Below are 18056 nucleotides of genomic sequence, written 5' to 3' on the forward strand. Positions count from 1 at the left end.
TTGTATTTTAAGTATGCCAACAATATTAAAATGGTTGTAAAGGCTCAAGATTTTTTACCTTCATGCATTCTATGCAAAAAAATCAGCCTTTAAGCACTTGCCCTCCAGAGGATATACCCCCTTCCTTACCAGGCCATTTTTTGCAATACGGCACTGTGTTACTTTAACTGAGAATTGCGCGGTCATGCAACACTGCAACCAAAGGAAATTTATGTCCTTTTTTCCCACAAATGGAGATTTCCTTTGGTGGTTTTTGATTGGCTCTGCATTTTTTGAACTATTACAGAAAAAGTCCAACAATTTTGAGAAAAAAAATTTTTTACTTTTTGCTATTAAACATGTCCAGTAAAAAATGTTTAAAAGTCACATTTCATCATAAATTTAGGCCAAAATGTATTCTGCTACATGTCTTTGCTAAAAAAAAAAAAATCCCAATACATGTAAACCATTTTTTTTACGTGAAAGTTAAGGTGTCTACAAATGGCAGTATACATACTGGATTTTTTTTTTATACTAGTAATGGCAGCGATCAGCGACTTATTGTGGGACTGTGGTGGGCATTCACTGGGGGGGAACTGACTGTCACTGACATCTCCAGTGACACTAATACAGCGATCAGTGCTAATAAAAAGCACTGACACTGTACTAATGACACTGGGCTGGAAGGGGTTAACATCTGGGGCAATCAAAGGGTTAACTGTGTGCTGTTTTACTGTGTGTGTTTCACTGTGTAAGCACATTGCTTTGTATTGCTCTGCTATGCAGAGCAATACAAAGCAGTGTGCAGGAGCTGACAGGGGAGAGATCTGTATTGTTTACATACAGACCCCTAACCCGTCAGTGATATTTGGCGATCGCCGGGTATCACTGGCCGGGACCTAGTAATCGACAGCTGAGGCCGCCAATGGTGGCATGGGTAGGGCATGCACACTCCCCCCTACCCAGGAATGCAAATTCATGTATATATACACACACACACACACACACACATGGTTTTACGCAGCCCTGCCACCCTGTAGCAGTATTTCTGCTATAGGTCGGCGGGAAAGCTGTTAATATCACTTTAAAACACATGTATTTCCTTACAGTGCTGTCAAGTAAAACATTAACAGCTAATTAATTTGTAACTGACATATACAGTACAGTAAAACTGTCTTGAGCAACCAAGCAAATATGAAAGTATCGAGTATATATTTAATTTGTTTCTAAATAAATATTAAAAAACAAATTAGTCTGAGGTGTTGCAAATAAAAAATGTAGTTTTCACTGCAATACTCACATGTTCTCTGGTGCTGTCTGCGCCACTGATGGTCACTGGTCCTCTTCCAGGTTGATTGAAAGCCAGTCAACTCACCCCTAAGTGTCCAGACTGTGATGTACACAGTTTTTATTTTTAGATTTGGATACAATAGGGTAAATGGTTAAAACCCCTGACGATTTCTTTCCTTTACTTTTTGTTTTAAAAACACAACAGAAAGTAAGAGGAGAGCTTTCAAAAGTAAGGAAAAAATCTTCTCCTAAACAGTTGTCACCCAAACAATGTTCCTGTTTTGGGTTTTTTTGTTTTTGCATGTGTGCTGAGGAGCTTTTTGTACAATAGTTCATCTCACATTTTGAAACATTTGATGGTCAAAGGATAAGTTCACATTTTTTCTAAATTCCAGCTCCCCTATGAACCAGTGTAGCATTAATGTACAGTACTTCTTTTGCAGAAAAGAAAAATCTTTCTATTTATCCTACACAGCCCTTATCTCAGTGTCCAGCTTGTTGTATACAAAATGTTTTCCATTACTTCCTGGACAGACCTTAGGACATGAAAACTGTTAAGACACAGGAAGGATTTCACCAGCTGACCTGATTAGCACACACCCTGCAGCTACCTTCCCCTTCCTGGAGATGTTTCCCAGCCACTTCCTCAGGTGCATGGTTTTCTAATGCAATTAGTCAGTGATCACTTATGCAGGCCATAGACGGGGAGAAAACCTGCCAGTTTTTTAACAAAAAAACGAAAAATCGGTCGTTCAATAAGCCGACGTTACCACCAACAGTTAAAAAAAAAAAAAATTGGCCGATTTTCTTCCCGTTTACGGCCGGTATTTAATTACTTCTGTCCCTGCAGAGAGCCCCACTATTATATTTGACATTAAAAATTATTGCGGTTGCAACATTGTATCTATTTGTATCCATTTCGGATACAGATTTTTTTTTTTCCGGATACAAATAGATACATTGTTGCAACCACAATACTTTTTAATGTCAAATATAATAGCGGACTGGAATTCTTCTTCTTTCTCTTCTTCTTCTTCTTCTTCCTCTTCTTTCTCTTCTTCTTCCTCTTCTTCTTCCTTCTCTTCTTCCTCTTCTTCTTCCTTCTCTTCTTCTTCTTCTTCTTCCTTCTCCTGCTTCCTTCTCTTCTTCTTCTTCCTTCTCTTCTTCTTCTTCCTCTTCTTTCTCTTCCTTCTCTTCTTCTTCTTCCTCTTCTTTCTCTTCCTTCTCTTCTTCTTCCTCTTCCTCTTCTTCCTTCTCTTCTTCTTCTTCTTCTTCTTTCTCTTCTTCTTCTTCTTTCTCTTCTCCTTCTTCTTCTCCTTTCTCTTCTCCTTCTTCTTCTTCTTTCTCTTCTTCTCTTTCTTATTCCTCTTCTCCTTTCTCTTCTTTCTCTTCTCCTCTTTCTTCTTCCTCTTCTCCTTCTTCTTCTTTCTCTTCTCCTCTTTCTTCTTCCTCTTCTCCTTCTTCTTCTTCTTGCAGGTCACGGCTCATGCACAGATTTTTTATCGGTAAAAAGATCGGTTGATTTGCCCATCATTGCTGTGAAAATTGGCCGATCTGTAAAATCGGCCGATTTTTTTCTAACTTTACCGATCAAAAAAATCTGACAAAATCCAGAAAAACGGCCGACCAATTAAGCCATTAACGGTGCGAAAGTCAGACGATTTTCGACCCATCTATGGCCTGCATTAAAGGATAAGTTCGCCTCTCTATAAAAAATTATAAATTCATATTTTTTTGCAGGTAAAAAATTGCATTTATTATTTTTTTTTGTAGTAGCAGCCTGTAAAGCATTGCACCAGCTATCAGCAGATCGCTGATGCCATGCAGGTCTCCTGCAGACCTGTCAGCTTATCTGCTTGCTCGTACATCCTGTACGGGCAAGCCAATACTTCTGACAGGAGGAGTCAATGAACTACCAAAGTGCTCATAGAGCCGTGGTAGTGTATTGAGAACTACATGCTGACGGCCCCTAAGACTGTTGGGGCTTGTAGTCCATTCATTCACAGAACACTGTGAATGAATGAAGTGGCCGTGCTGTTTTTAAAAAGTGATAGCTATTACGGTGAATGTCTCCCCGAACTGCTCTCACAGGTACGGGGGGGGCTTGGATCGGGCGGCGACTGGAACATGTTACATGTTTCACCATAAAAACGGGTGGAACGTAACATGTTCCCAAAGCTGAACTTATCATTTAACAAACGGGCAAAACATTTTTTTTCCTACCTTAATTTCATCTTGCATAGATCATCCATTTGGCAGGTAACAGCCTATGTGGATAGGTGTAGTTTTGAAAACAGGATAAGTGTGTCCTGGGTTCTGTAAAGCTCACCATACATTTGCTTTGAATCTAGGAGCAAGCTACAAAAGTTAGGAGCCATACTTCAATACTCTATATTTTCTATAGGCGACGCTTGAAAAGCCTCCTATAGGTCATCCGTTTAGTGTTATGGAGGTCTGATGCTAGAAATATTGCTCTTATTCCGGCATGCACGGCAGTATGTAACGTGTATCACAATCAACGTTTCATGCGTAGGTGCCTCAACACGTGCATTTACATTTGTACAGTTGCAAGAAAAAGTATGTGAACCCCTTGGGATTACGTGGAGTTTTGCATGAATTGGGCATAAAATGTGCTCTGAACGTCATCTAAGTCACAACAATAGAAGAACACAGTCTGCTAAACATAATACTACTCAAAGATTAGATGTTGCCATGGTTTAATTGCACATAACATGTAAACATTCACAGTGTAGAGAGGAAAAAGTATGTAAGGCCCTAGCTTAATGACTTCTCGCAGAGCTAATTGGAGCCAGGAGTGAGCCAACCTTGACTCCAATCAGTGTGATGATATTGGATATGTTGCTGACATCTGTCCTGCCCTTAAAAAACACACACCTGTTTTGGGTTTACTGGTTTCAAGAAGCACTGTCTGATGTGAACCATGCCTCACAGAAAAGAGCTCTCAGAAGACCTACGATCAAGAATTGTTGACTTGTATGAAGCTGGAAAGGTTTACAAAAGTATCTCCAAAAGCCTTGATGTTCATGTGTCCACGGTAAGACAGACTGTCTACAAATGGAGAAAGTTTAGCACTGTTGCTACTCTCCCTAGGCGTGGTCGTCCTGTAAAAATGACTGCAAGAGCACAGCGCAGAATGCTGCATGAGGTAAAGAAGAATCCCAGAGTGTCAGCTAAAGACCTACAGAAATCTCTGGCACATGCTAACATTTTTGTTGACACATCTACAATAAGGAAAACATTAAACAAGAATGGAGTACATGGGAGGACACCACGGAGGAAGCCATTGCTGTCCAAAAAGAATATTGCAGCACGTTTGAAGTTTGCAAAAGAGCACCTGGATGTTCCACAGCACTACTGGCAAAATATACTGTGGACAGATGAAACCAAGATTGAGTTGTTTGGGAAGAACACACAACACTATGTGTGGAGAAAAAAAGGCACAGCACACCAACATCAAAACCTCATCCCCACTGTAAAACATGGCGGAGGGAGCATTATGGTTTGGGGCTGCTTTGCTGCCTCAGGGCCTGGACAGATTGTTGTCATTGATGGGAAAATGAATTCCAGAGTTTATCAAGACATTTTGCAGGAAAACGTATGACCATCTGTCCGCAAACTGAAGCTCCGCAGAGGATGAGTGATGCAACAGGACAATGACCCAAAGCATACAAGTAATTCAACAAAACAATGGCTGCAACAGCACAGAATACGCCTTCTGGAGTGGCCCAGTCAGAGTCCTGACCTCAACCCGATTGAAATGCTGTGGCATGACCTTAAGAGAGCGATTCACACCAGACATCCCAAGAATATTGCTACACTGAAACAGTTTTGTGAAGAGGAGTGGTCCAAAATTACTCCAGATCGTTGTGCAGGTCTGATCTGCAACTACAGGAAACGTTTGGTTGAGGTTATTGCTGCCAAAGGAGGGTCAACCAGTTATTAAGTCCAAAGGTTCACATACTTTTTCCTCCCTGCACTGTGAATGTTTACATGTTATGTGCAATTAAACCATGGCAACATCTAATGTTTGTGTAGTATTATGTTCAGCAGACTGTGTTCTTCTATTATTGTGACTTAGATGACGTTCAGAGCACATTTTATGCCCAATTCATGCAAAACTCTACGTAATCCCAAGGGGTTCACATACTTTTTCTTGCAACTGTATGTGCATATATCTGGGGGGGCCTCAACATTTTTTGGGAGGGTGGGATTTTATGTGCTCGGGTATACCTTTAATTTTTTACAATTAAAAAGACTTTTTTTTTACTTAATGTTTTTTATTTATTACATAAGGGACAAAAAATTTCCTATGTGATATTTTTTTTGTGACAGGTTCTTTTTAATGAGACATCCAGGGTCTAAAAGACCCTGCATGTCTCTCCTGTGCTCCACTGAAGGTAATACAGTGGAGATTGCACTGATTTACATTCTTTCCCAACCAAGAACTGTCAATAGGTACCCGAAAATGACATCATACATTTTGCCTCCGGGTATAGCACAAGATGGGCAATAGTGCATTGTGTGTTCGCTCTCCTCTCTCCCATCCACCCATCAGCTAGCCTATGTGTGTCACAGTTAAAACTAGCTAAAAAAATGTGCACTCCCACTGCGCTAGGTGTGAATGAAGCCTGAAAGTGAAATCGGTTTGTTTACAGAACAATGAAGCTCCATTTATATCTGTGCATTTCCAAACGCATGGCAAACCGCACAGAAAATGTGCACTTTGCCTTGCATTTCAGAAACGCACTGCAACCGCACCAAAAAGCAAGGTAAAATGCATCACGCTCAAAAAAAGAAAAAAAGTCTGGAGTTTCTATGTTGTTGCTCAAAGGGCAGCCCAATCAAGTGAATTGGCTGCCCTATGTGTGCTGAGTAAAAATGCTCCAAAATTTAAAAAAAAAAAAACGCATGTTAGTTCTTGCTACAAATGTGAGTTCTTGCTACACGAAGATGTGAACGGGGCCTGACAGCTGAATGCACATGCACTCTGTCCTATGTACTTGTATAATGATAGCCATATACTATGCAATCTGTTTGTACAATATTTGTACAATTTCCTTTATATTTACCAGAATTATGGAATAGGAGGACACACCTGAACAACCTATTCAATATATATCAAATCAGACAGGCCCCTGTATTACATAGCTGATGTAGATCTAAAGGAGATTGTACAATCAGATTGTACAGAAAATGGGTGAAAGGTGGTATAGCAATGAGGGGATGTGGTCCATAGTGATGAACACTCCCTATCACACCCTTTTCTGTGATGCAGAAAGGCAATGCATTCTGGCATCTAATGATCTACAGAAAGTAATGGAAGCAAAAAAAAAAATTTCAAACACAGATGAAATTTTAAATCTTCTGTGAGTGAGCTAAGTGAGAATGAAAACATTGGGATGGCTGTCTAATGTCCTCTTTTCTACCTCTTCTACCGATCCTTAATAACCCTCTGTTCCTAAAAGCGTTGGGACAACCTGGGGCCTTCTCCTGGTGGACCTCGCATGGCTTCATGAGAGTACACCATTTCTTAACCACACGCTTATTCCCATTGTGGGAGGCTCTAAACACTGGATCTTGTCTCTCCAGTGTGTACCTTCACCTACAGCCTTTGTGCACGTCTGCCAACACTCTCTGGGGTCCCCTGGTCTCATTTCCTCACTTTACGCCTCTCTTAACAGTAGATCGTCTCTATCGGCTCTGTCCTCTGTGACTCAATGGGAACGGAATCTGGTGTTGAAGAGGAGGACTGGAGCAAGGCCTAGACAATGATAGCGAAATGTTCACTGATGTCTTCGGGGGGTGTGGACAGTGTGGGAATGTCCTACATACTTGGTGGTCATGCCCGTGTTTGATCAGCTTCTGGTCCAAGGTCTTCGGCCTGTTGCAGACATTATTCCATGTGACCCTCCGCGAGGATGCCTGGTAGGCCCTTCTACATTGCCCCATACCGGGCCTTTTCGCACCTCAGCAGAAATTGGCCTTGTATCTTTTTATATCAGCTAAGCAAACTATTGCCCACACCTGGAAGACCCCGTCTGTTGCTTTCCAGGGGGTAAAAACCAGGATAACCACCTTGATGGTTAATGAGAAAATATCTAGCAATATTGAAGGATTCTCATGAAAAATGTTTGAAAGTCTGGGAACCGTGTATAGGCTACTCCTTCCCATCTCTGCCCCCGACTTGTTATGGTCGATTATAATTCTACCTTATACAGGTCCCTCGTCCGTGGCACCTGCCCTTTTCTGGGGCTTCTTCCTTTTTCTTCTCCCTCTCTATCCTTTTCACCTTCTTTAAATTCCCTCTCTCCTCCATCATGTTATGGAGTTTATTATTACGGACTGCTGTCCTCTAGGGGATGATGCGGTATTGTTTGTGTAATTTGAATTTTTTTTCTTCCATCAGGCCCTCCTATGCTCTGATACTGGTTCATTATTTTGTTACATGTTTATGAACACACTGTATCATGTAAGCTTGTTTGATGTTGCTCCTGTGAGGGCAAACCTTGGCTTGTTAGACCCTTTAAAAATGTTAATAAAAACATTGAAACAGAAAAACATTGGAATGGCTGGGCCAGAAATAACAATAGAAAACGCTTCAATTTATTATGAAAAGGGAAATTCTGTCCGAAAAGGTAAACTTAGCCTTTAAGAACATCAAATACAGCCAATGTGTTTCGGGGGGAATAGCCTCACCCTTTTTCAAGTTTTTTTTTTTGGAAGATTTCCCCTTTATTCCTGGTCCAGGGACAACTTACAATGTTGGACTTTTTCCTCAGTCCCAGTGAGAATGATCATCCGGACACATACAGAGTGTGAACACAGACTGCAATAAAAACATTATAGAGATTCTACTTCTCCCCATTCTATCCAAAACTCAGAAGAAAAATGGCTTTAGAATCTCTGTAATGAGGTTTGTAGAGTCCTAACCTTTGGCAAAGGATGCTATTTATAGGCATGCTTTTATCACTATACCCTGGGACTATTATAGCATTATTTTATTTTAATAAGTTATATTGTATTTACATATTTAATATAATTGTATTGTGTGGTGCGTGCTGGTGATCAATTATTTATCACATTCATAGCATGTCGTGTTGTTTCAGCTTCCAGGTATATTTGATGTGGAGTTTGTAAGCTCCCAACTGAGGAACTCAGGCATGCTAGAAGCTGTGCAGTTAATGAAAGATGGCTATCCGATACGCATCCCTTTTAAAGAATTTGTGAACAGGTATGAAATGCTCACTGTTGTAATTAATGTCTTATTATTTTATTTGCCAGGTATTCTGACTTTTGGACTTATGCTAATGACATCATGTTGTCTGAGTTTAGAATGTTATCTTTCAGATATGGTCATCTGGTGGAGAAAGCCATCTCTTCTCCTGATGACAGAGAATGCTGTGCTGCTGTTCTCAACAAAACATTTGGTGACTCCTCATCGTTATATCAGATTGGCATCTCTAAGGTAATAGAAAACTATGTCGTTTTGGTTTCAGAATGGTCTATAGTTCTTTTGAGTAAAGTTAGGGGACACTGTTCTGGTTTATCAGTTAGTAGGTAAGAAATGTATCCCCTCACATTCATGGTCAGTGTGAAAGAGGAATGCATGTTTACATTGGTGATCAGTGGGAGAAAGAGTACTCAATTAAACTGGTGGTTCGTGGTATGATGCAACCTTTATTCATGGTTAATAGAAGAATGGCCAGTCTGACAGAAATTGTGGGCATGGTGAGTCAGTCTTTACTTGCAACCCCAGTAACTCTCCCCCCCTGCCAGGGCCCCATAGCAGGCATGTGGGCAGATATAGTTGTTAAACTACTGCCATAGAAAATCATACTGATCTCTTGCATATCAATGGTCCTGAGGAGTTTTTTTGTGCCCTGTACAGTAAGGCAGACTATACAGACACTATGTCCTCCTTTTCCAAGAGTTATTACAGAACCCCTACTTATCTGAAGTGCAGTGTGCCTAAACAGTGACCAGGATTAAAAGAGTGTATATTGTGCAGGTGTTTCTGAAGGAGCAAGGAAGGGAAATATTAAGGAAGAAATGGGAAGACGTCCAGAGCTTGGCAGCTCTCACTCTACAGAGAAATCTTCGAGGATTCCTTAACCGCAAAAATTTTCAGGCATATCGGCGCAAGATCACTGTTGTCCAGGCACATGTCAGGGGGCGTCAGGCTAGGTAAGTAGCCCAGGATCATGTAATAGCTAACTCTGATCTTGGAGTAGCTGATGCTGATCACATAGTACATATGCTAAATATAGTTATTCACTAAAATAAAAAATAATTGGATTTTTGTACCCTAAAATCAATTTTTTGTAGTTCACTTTGGGACACAGGAGTCCATAGATTGTTGGTTTATATTTCCTCCTATGGAAGGTACAGGTACATCATATGGACAGTTAACAAGGATGTCACCGATTTACCCCACTTGCCAGAGTGGGTGATGTCTGTCAGCCTTTGTGGCCACCTGCTTCTAGGACATTTCATACTTCAGGGATCAGACTGTGGTAGCTCTACCTCCGGCCCACTTCATGTTGTCAAACCTTCCAACATCCCTACAAAGACTAGCCGACCCCCACTCTCCTCTGAATCACCTCCCCTCTCAAGGGGCCATAGGAGAAGTTCTCACAAAAAAAAAAATGGAAGGTAGACACGTGTGATTCGTTTAGTTACTAATCAAAATTCAGACAAATTGTTCATTATTTGGAGATTTGGATGTATCTGAATCGCTGAAGAACAACATCAACGAATTTCAATGAATTGACTGAATGAAGCAGTTTCACCGCTGAGAGCAGAATGTAAACAAAAGAAGAGCCGGCATAAAAAATGTTTAAAAAAACCAGTGTGAGGGTCCCCCTCAATCCATACCATGCCCTTCAGTTCTGGTATGGAATTTGAGGGGAACTCCATACCAACTTTATTTTAAAAATGGCGTGTGGTCCCCTACAAAATACATACCAAACCCTCATCTGAGCATGCAGCCTGGCAGGCCAGGAAAGGAGGGGTGGGATGCTCCTGAATCATACAAGGCCACATGCCCTCAACATGGTGAGTTGTGGGGGTGCAGGGAGTGACTTAACATCTCAAAGCCCCCCTTTAAGAAGGGGGCTCCCAAAGCTTGCTCCCCCATGTGAATGAGTAGGGGTACATACAAGACTTGAAAGTTCTTGTATGGATCTGTAGGGGACCCCCTTTCTGTTTTTTAATGCCTTGTTTGCTTACATTCTGGTATTATGATTAGCCAAAGTCGCAAGCAAGTCATAACAACATAATAATGAATTAATCCAATATAACTTCCAAAAATAATAAATCAATTCAGAAATAACGAATACATGAAAGAATCTGAATATATGAAACAGAATTATTTACTTAACAAATGATTCTGAAACACATTTTGTTGTTGTGCACATCGCTAATGGAAGACCCACACCAATGCCAAGAGGTCCAGATAAGGCATTATTTTAATAAAACTCAAGGGGACAATCCAAAAGATATTAAACACGATTCAGGAATTCAAAAATGCCTCTAAAACACAATGTGAATGGACTAATAGTGAACTGGACCTTTAATGTTATTTCTTCCATGGTGATTTCAAGTACAGGCCTTGTTAACAGCTGGTTTGGTTGTCAAACCCTGATAAAAGGGGCATTTTTGGAGCCCTGAAACCCATGGGATACTTTCCAAATTGCCCCCCTAAGTTATATTGGAATAACGTTGTATCTGGAATTCTTAATAGTGGTGTGGTGCTTCGATTTCCATTTTTGTTAGACTACAAACCAAGAAGACCATGGAGATCCTATGGGGTGTAGAAGTCACCTATCCAGGAAACAGATTTACCAATAGCAGTATCAAAAAGATAACCCTTAAGGTCTAGCGCTATTTTTCCTCAACTAGAAAGTTCTCATGACAGATCCCAACCCGTTGACTGCAAGGTCACTCAACAAGGAATCTGTTGGACAAAGCTGCAGCAGTGGCTTAGATCAGTCACCAAGGAGGAAACACATTCCAGGGGTGGAAAACTGGCAGGCAGACTTCCTCACTTATTAACCTCTGGACTCTAGAACAGTCTCTTTACCCCAAGGTGTTTCAAGATCTCTGTCACAGCAGGGGGACACAGTAAACTGGCCTCCTGACTTCAAAACGAAGTTTTTCTCCGGGGATCTATCTATCCTCTATGCTTTAGTGACATAAGTTCAGCTAAACCTGATCTGTGTCTTTCCTTCTCTGATAATGCCTTCCTTGACTGTTCTGCAGGATGGAAATGGGGGGGAATTCGGGTGAAACCCATCACACCGATTTGGCCAAGGTGAACGTGGTACTCAGACCTTATCAGACTCCTGGCAGACTCTCTGTAAATCAACCCAGATCATCCAATTTCCTATCTTATGGACCAGTTTACCATCTTGCTTCTTGGTTTCTGGTGTTAACAATTTAGCTGTTGCAGCCCAGCTTCTAAACGATGAAGACATACCTGATTCAGTTGAAAGCTAGAATGGTGACTTCTCGCAAAATCTATCATTGCACCTTGAAAGCATTTTTCCCCTTCTGCAAGGCAAGGAATGTACTTCAGGGGACAAATCCTGTCTTTTATCTAGCCTGGTCTGGATCAATGGCTGGTCAGCAACAGGAAGGTGTTTCCTCAGTGCTTAATGGTTGGAAAAATAGTGTGGAATGCTTGTGACACTTCAACCAGGGAATGTCAGTGCTCCTGCTGCTTAGCCTACATGGTACACTTACAAATTGACTCTTCGAAGACCAGATCACAGCTGGGTCTGTGCCACTGTCTCGACCCAGTAAATGATCAAACACAGAACACTGAGGTCTGGAAAACACCATAATGCAGAGCCTGTTCCAATATATCACATTCCAAGCAAGCCCCTCACTCATCCTATCTGACAGGGTCTGGGTACAGCCTCCAAAGCAAGTGCTGTGGAAACACAGATTCCAATAGCTGCAAAGAGGCTCACTTAAGCATCTTGTAGAGGAATCTTGATAGAAAAAAAAAGGTATGCTTGTGCAGTGCTCACCCCTGAAAAGGCCTGCTGAGTAGTCCCAAGGTTCTTTTCCCAAACAGCAGCCATGCACACAGCTTTAATCACTCTTATGGCTCAATGAACAGTCTAGGGGTATCCTTTTTGGGATTTCTACTGCTGAGGAACTTGCATAGGGCATAGGGAAGCTGTGGGATACTCCAGTAACACAATGCAGAAACCTGAGGACACTTCTCTCACTTTCTTAAAGCTTCTTAGTGCAGTCCTTACAGCATCAACTAAGGGACTGAGCTACACTAGAACACCAAAAGAAATGTCCAAACTTGAGCAAAATCTGGCATAGTAGGGATAGCAGCAGCACTGAGTCACCAAGTCACTATGATTTTACACACAAGTCTGTACTCACAAATACAGTTGCAAGAAAAAGTATGTGAACCCCTTGGGGTTACGTGGAATTTGCATGAATTGGGCATAAAATGTGCTCTGAACGTCATCTAAGTCACAACAATAGAAGAACACAGTCTGCTGAACATAATACTGCACAAACAGATGTTGCCATGGTTTAATTGCACATAACATGTAAACATTCACAGTGCAGGGAGGAAAAAGTATGTGATCCTTTGGACTTAATAACTGGTTGACCCTCCTTTGGCAGCAATAACCTCAACCAAACGTTTCCTGTAGTTGCAGATCAGACCTGCACAACGATCTGGAGTAATTTTGGACCACTCCTCTTCACAAAACTGTTTCAGTGTAGCAATATTCTTGGGATGTCTGGTGTGAATCGCTCTCTTAAGGTCATGCCACAGCATTTCAATCGGGCTGAGGTCAGGACTCTGGCTGGGCCACTCCAGAAGGCGTATTCTGTGCTGTTCCAGCCATTGTTGAATTACTTGTATGCTTTGGGTCATTGTCCTGTTGCATCACCCATTCTCTGCGGAGCTTCAGTCGGCAGACAGATGGTCGTACGTTTTCCTGCAAAATGTCTTGATAAACTCTGAAATTCATTTTCCCATTAATGACAACAATCCGTCCAGGCCCTGAGGCAGCAAAGCAGCCCCAAACCATGATGCTCCCTCCGCCATGTTTTACAGTGGGGATGAGGTTTTGATGTTGGTGTGCTGTGCCTTTTTTTCTCCACACATAGTGTTGTGTGTTCTTCCCAAACAACTCAGTCTTGGTTTCATCTGTCCACAGTATATTTTGCCAGTAATGCTGTGGAACATCCAGGTGCTCTTTTGCAAACTTCAAACGTGCTGCAATATTCTTTTTGGACAGCAATGGCTTCCTCCGTGGTGTCTTCCCATGTACTCCATTCTTGTTTAATGTTTTCCTTATTGTAGATGTGTCAACAAAAATGTTAGCATGTGCCAGAGATTTCTGTAGGTCTTTAGCTGACACTCTGGGATTCTTCTTTACCTCATGCAGCATTCTGCGCTGTGCTCTTGCAGTCATTTTTACAGGACGACCGCGCCTAGGGAGAGTAGCAACAGTGCTAAACTTTCTCCATTTGTAGACAGTCTGTCTTACCGTGGACACATGAACATCAAGGCTTTTGGAGATACTTTTGTAAACCTTTCCAGCTTCATGCAGGTCAACAATTCTTGATCGTAGGTCTTCTGAGAGCTCTTTTCTGTGAGGCATGGTTCACATCAGACAGTGCTTCTTGAAACCAGTAAACCCAAAACAGGTGTGTGTTTTTTAAGGGCAGGACAGCTGTCAGCAACACATCCAATATCATCACACTGATTGGAGTCAAGGTTGGCTCACTCCTGGCTCCAATTAGCTCTGGGAGAAGTCATTAAGCTAGGGCCTCACATACTTTTTCCTCCCTGCACTGTGAATGTTTACATGTTATGTGCAATTAAACCATGGCAACATCTAATGTATGTGTAGTATTATGTTCAGCAGACTGTGTTCTTCTATTGTTGTGACTTAGATGACGTTCAGAGCACATTTTATGCCCAATTCATGCAAAACTCCACGTAATCCCAAGGGGTTCACATACTTTTTCTTGCAACTGTATCCCTGAATACCTAGATGCCTCCTTCCAATATCAGCCAGACATTTCTCCTGTGAACTCTCCAGACCAGAACCTCAGTGAAATCCCTCAATCAGTTCCAGCAAGGTCCAGTAGAATAGGCCTCCCAGCTCTAAAACAACTGGGACCTCAATGAGCATTAGAGCGGGCCCCATGCTCTTGCCAAGCTGTGACCCCTGGTGAGCAAATACAAAAGCACAGATGGACTGCCCAGAAGGGCAGTAGCCCTTCAGGTTGGGAACTTTTCCTCCTGGACAAGAGCCGATCTGCCCAGCTTTCAGATTATGTATGCACTCCCCAGACACCTGCTAGGAATCCTTCAGAAGGCGGGGGGGGGGGGGGCAATCAAGACAATAAGACCCAGAACAACCCAAGGTAATCACAAGCTGCTCCACTGATTAGAGAACTACATTTACCTAACCTAAGCAGCAGCCTATCTAGGAGAGTGCTACATCTGAATGAGGAAAAAAACAGCTAGCAAAAAAAGGTTAGACTTTTCTCAGCAGAGCAGAAAAAAGGCTTCCATGCTCCTGGACAATTGCAAAAAACTAAGGCATGTTAGAAGTAGGAGGGGTTATACTGGGCTGGCACTGTTTGAAGTTTGCCAGTGTCTCCTGTTAATGGCAGCATACTCAACAGTTTAAGAATTCCTGTGTCTTTCAATAAATAATAAAGAAAAAAACATTCTTATGATGTTCCTGACAAGATTGTTGTACTGTATATTCTTTCTTGACTATAGGATAGTACTGGCCTTTATTACTGTTACAGAAAAACTTGTCCCCACAAGTAAGCTTCTATAGTCTTGGATAAAAGTTAAATTGATGGGTTTAGCTCTGCTCTGTGTGTGCTCTGCACACTTCCTACACTCTCCTTTATTCCTGAGTGCTTTGTGATGTCAGAGCCCCTCCCCCACGTGTTACGCCACCGGATCACATGGCATCATCAAGGGGGATAAGCCAGCTCCTTTCCCTGTTACCCCTCCCAGCAGTTAGGAGTCAGCAAGGTCATTTTCAGAAGAAAGACCATACAGTTCCAGGCAGTGGCCCATAGTGAACATTACTGGTATTGGGAGCAACTAGTTAGGGTTTCAATCATAAATAAGTTTTTAACATATACATAGAAATAGAACAAGGTTATAACAGTCGTCAACAAATTAGCAGGTCCATCTTAGAGAACCAGTATATACCAGGTTACAAGGTGTATACGATATCAGATGAATGATTCAAAACAAAATACTCATGTTAATGCATGAGGCCTAAGGATGGCTATAAAGATTGTTCTCCAAACGGAGGGAGTAGAGGGAAAAAAAGGGGGGGGGGGGGAAGAGGAAAGGAAGGAGAGGGAAGGAAAGAGGAAGTTGGGGATGGATATTAGGAGGAAGTGGGTAGGAAAAAAGGAAAAGGAGAAGAAATCCGGTAATGTAAACATATAATCAAAAGAAGTGAATTTTACATATGTACTGTACATTTCGGATATTGTAACTACAGTATGTAGACCATGTGTTGGTAAATTTTGGAAGAAACTATTTAATGCGGAAGATTGCACTCATAGGGGTGGGAGAGTTTTTTAAGGATAAGTTCAGTTTTTGGAGTGGAGTAAAATTATTACTTTATAAAAGACATAATAAATTATTAGTAATTATTAAAAATTAGTATGGGTCTATTCACTTCTCTACATTGTGCTAAAAAACACAATTTAATGTTCTTTACCACAATGCAACTTAATGCACAGAACTAAGGGCAGTCAATTTAATTTTAAATGCGACCCGACACAAGCCAATGTAGCACTCCACAATGCATAGATGTGAACTACAGAATCTGTATGTTATGATTAGAGATGAGCGAATCGAACATGACGAAGTGGAATTCGTTCCGAAGATTTGGAAAAATTCTATTCGCGACGAATCCGAAGATTAGCAAACTTCGGATGCACGAATCGAATTTTCCCAAAAATGGCGACGACATGTGTGGCGACGGAGAAAATGGACAGAGAAGATGGGGCGGGGATCTCTGGGAAGGTGCGCAGACAAGGCGCGCTGACCCATAATGCATTCATGACATGTGATCGCATTAGCCAATCAGCAGCCAGCCAGCACTGTGTAATGGTGGAGCTATAAATCGCGGCCATCTTAGAATTCTCCATTAGCCTCCGGTCATTCAAGAGAGACAGACCTGTGTGTATTAAGGGACAGAGTTAGGGCCACAGAGACTTTAGGGCCACAGAATCGTTACTCAGGGACACAGAATCGTTACTCAGGGACACAGAATCGTTACTCAGGGACACAGTGTTCAGTGTTGTGCGCATTAAGCCAGACACCAAAGGGCAGCACAGACCTGTTATTACTCGCTCAAGCATGGCTGAACAAAACCAGTCTCTACCACAAATTGGACCCAGACCTGCCCAGGGAATCGTAACTAGATTGCACGGAGGAGTAGAGTCCGTTATCGGAATTAAATAGACAAAACGCCACACCAAAAACAGTGGCCATTTCCAACACTTATTCCAGAAAGAGGAACAACCCGTTTCATATACGGCCCGTAGACGTTTCACGTCTGCCACATTCAGTCGATTTAAGACGCAAGCTCCACTTCCTGTGGTCTCTGACCGTCGATATACCTTTAAGTGTCAGCTTTGAAGCTATATTCCCTCCGGAGCACTGACACTGGTGCCCTTCCGTCAACATGCCTTTAAGTTTCAGTTTTCAACCATATTCCCCACAGAAGCCAAACTCTTGGGTATCCCAGAAGCTGCTCAGCGGGTCAGGGCAATAAAGCTCCCGGTTCGCAGGTTGTTCCGTCTTATGGATGGAAGTACGAAGGTATATGATCTTCTTCGCACCCACGGCATCACCTCATAGAATCTCTGCATTGCATCTGCAATCACAACGCTGACTTCCCGGATCGCCACTCAGCCATTGGACTCTTGATAGTCGTCTCCCCACACTGCTGCTGGGGGGACTTTTTAACCTAGGCCTGTGTATGGCCTTCAATTGAAGCTGCTTCCGCTCCGCCACTCTGCCATTGGACTCTTGATAGTCATCTCCCCACGCTGCTGCTGGGGGGACTTTTTAACATAGGCCTCTGTATGGCCTTCAATTTTAGCTGCTTACGCTCCGCCACTCTGCCATGGGCCCCTGTACCGCCTCCTCATGCTGCTGCCAGGCCCGTAATCTGCCATGGGCCCCCGTACCGACTCCTCATGCTGCTGCCAGGCCCGTAATCTGTCATGGGCCCCTGTACCGCCTCCTCATGCTGCTGCCAGGTCCAGAGTGTGTCATGGGTCCCTGTACGGCCTCCCATTGCTGCTGTCTCCATCGCCACACTCTGCCATGTGCCACTTTCAGGTCTCCTCACACTGCTGGTGGGTTCCATTTTGTCATAGGGTGCTGTATGGCCTCCCATTGCTGCTGCCTCCACCGCCACACTGTGGCTCCACACTCTGGTTTTGGCCCCGTGACTGCCCAAATGAGTGAAGTGTGCGGTGATTCTAAGATTGACGGCACTCATCTGCATGTCATACTGACTGACAGTATTATTTCTCTTCCCCAGCAGACTCCAAGGGCATTTAAATTAAAGGTACAGTGTTCTGCACTAATATAAAGGCTCTCTGAAGCCTAGAAACACCTTTTTTATAAGTTAAATTCGCAGCGAATATATTCGGCTCGAAGCGAATTTATTTGGCGAATCAGCCGAACCGAATTTTTGAATAATTCGCTCATCTCTAGTTAT

The 18056-nt window shown here is 42.4% G+C and overlaps 1 protein-coding gene across 1 annotated transcript in view; it reads left to right on the forward strand.

Annotated features, from left to right (window-relative positions):
* The window catches only part of LOC149444134 (unconventional myosin-XVB-like), a 94241-nt gene extending 83071 nt beyond the window's left edge, over positions 1-11170 (forward strand). The window contains exons 17-20 of the mRNA XM_089654926.1: positions 8397-8521; positions 8572-8755; positions 9299-9474; positions 11065-11170. Of these exons, the coding sequence (XP_089511052.1) occupies positions 8397-8521; positions 8572-8755; positions 9299-9474; positions 11065-11170 (591 nt within the window). The remainder of the gene's footprint in view (positions 1-8396; positions 8522-8571; positions 8756-9298; positions 9475-11064) is intronic.
* The last annotated feature ends 6886 nt before the right edge of the window (positions 11171-18056 follow it).

This window comes from Staurois parvus, unplaced genomic scaffold (genome assembly GCF_062004578.1).
Source record: "Staurois parvus isolate SC_StPar_1 unplaced genomic scaffold, SC_StPar_1.0 ptg000813l, whole genome shotgun sequence".
Taxonomy (NCBI): Eukaryota; Metazoa; Chordata; class Amphibia; order Anura; family Ranidae; genus Staurois; species Staurois parvus.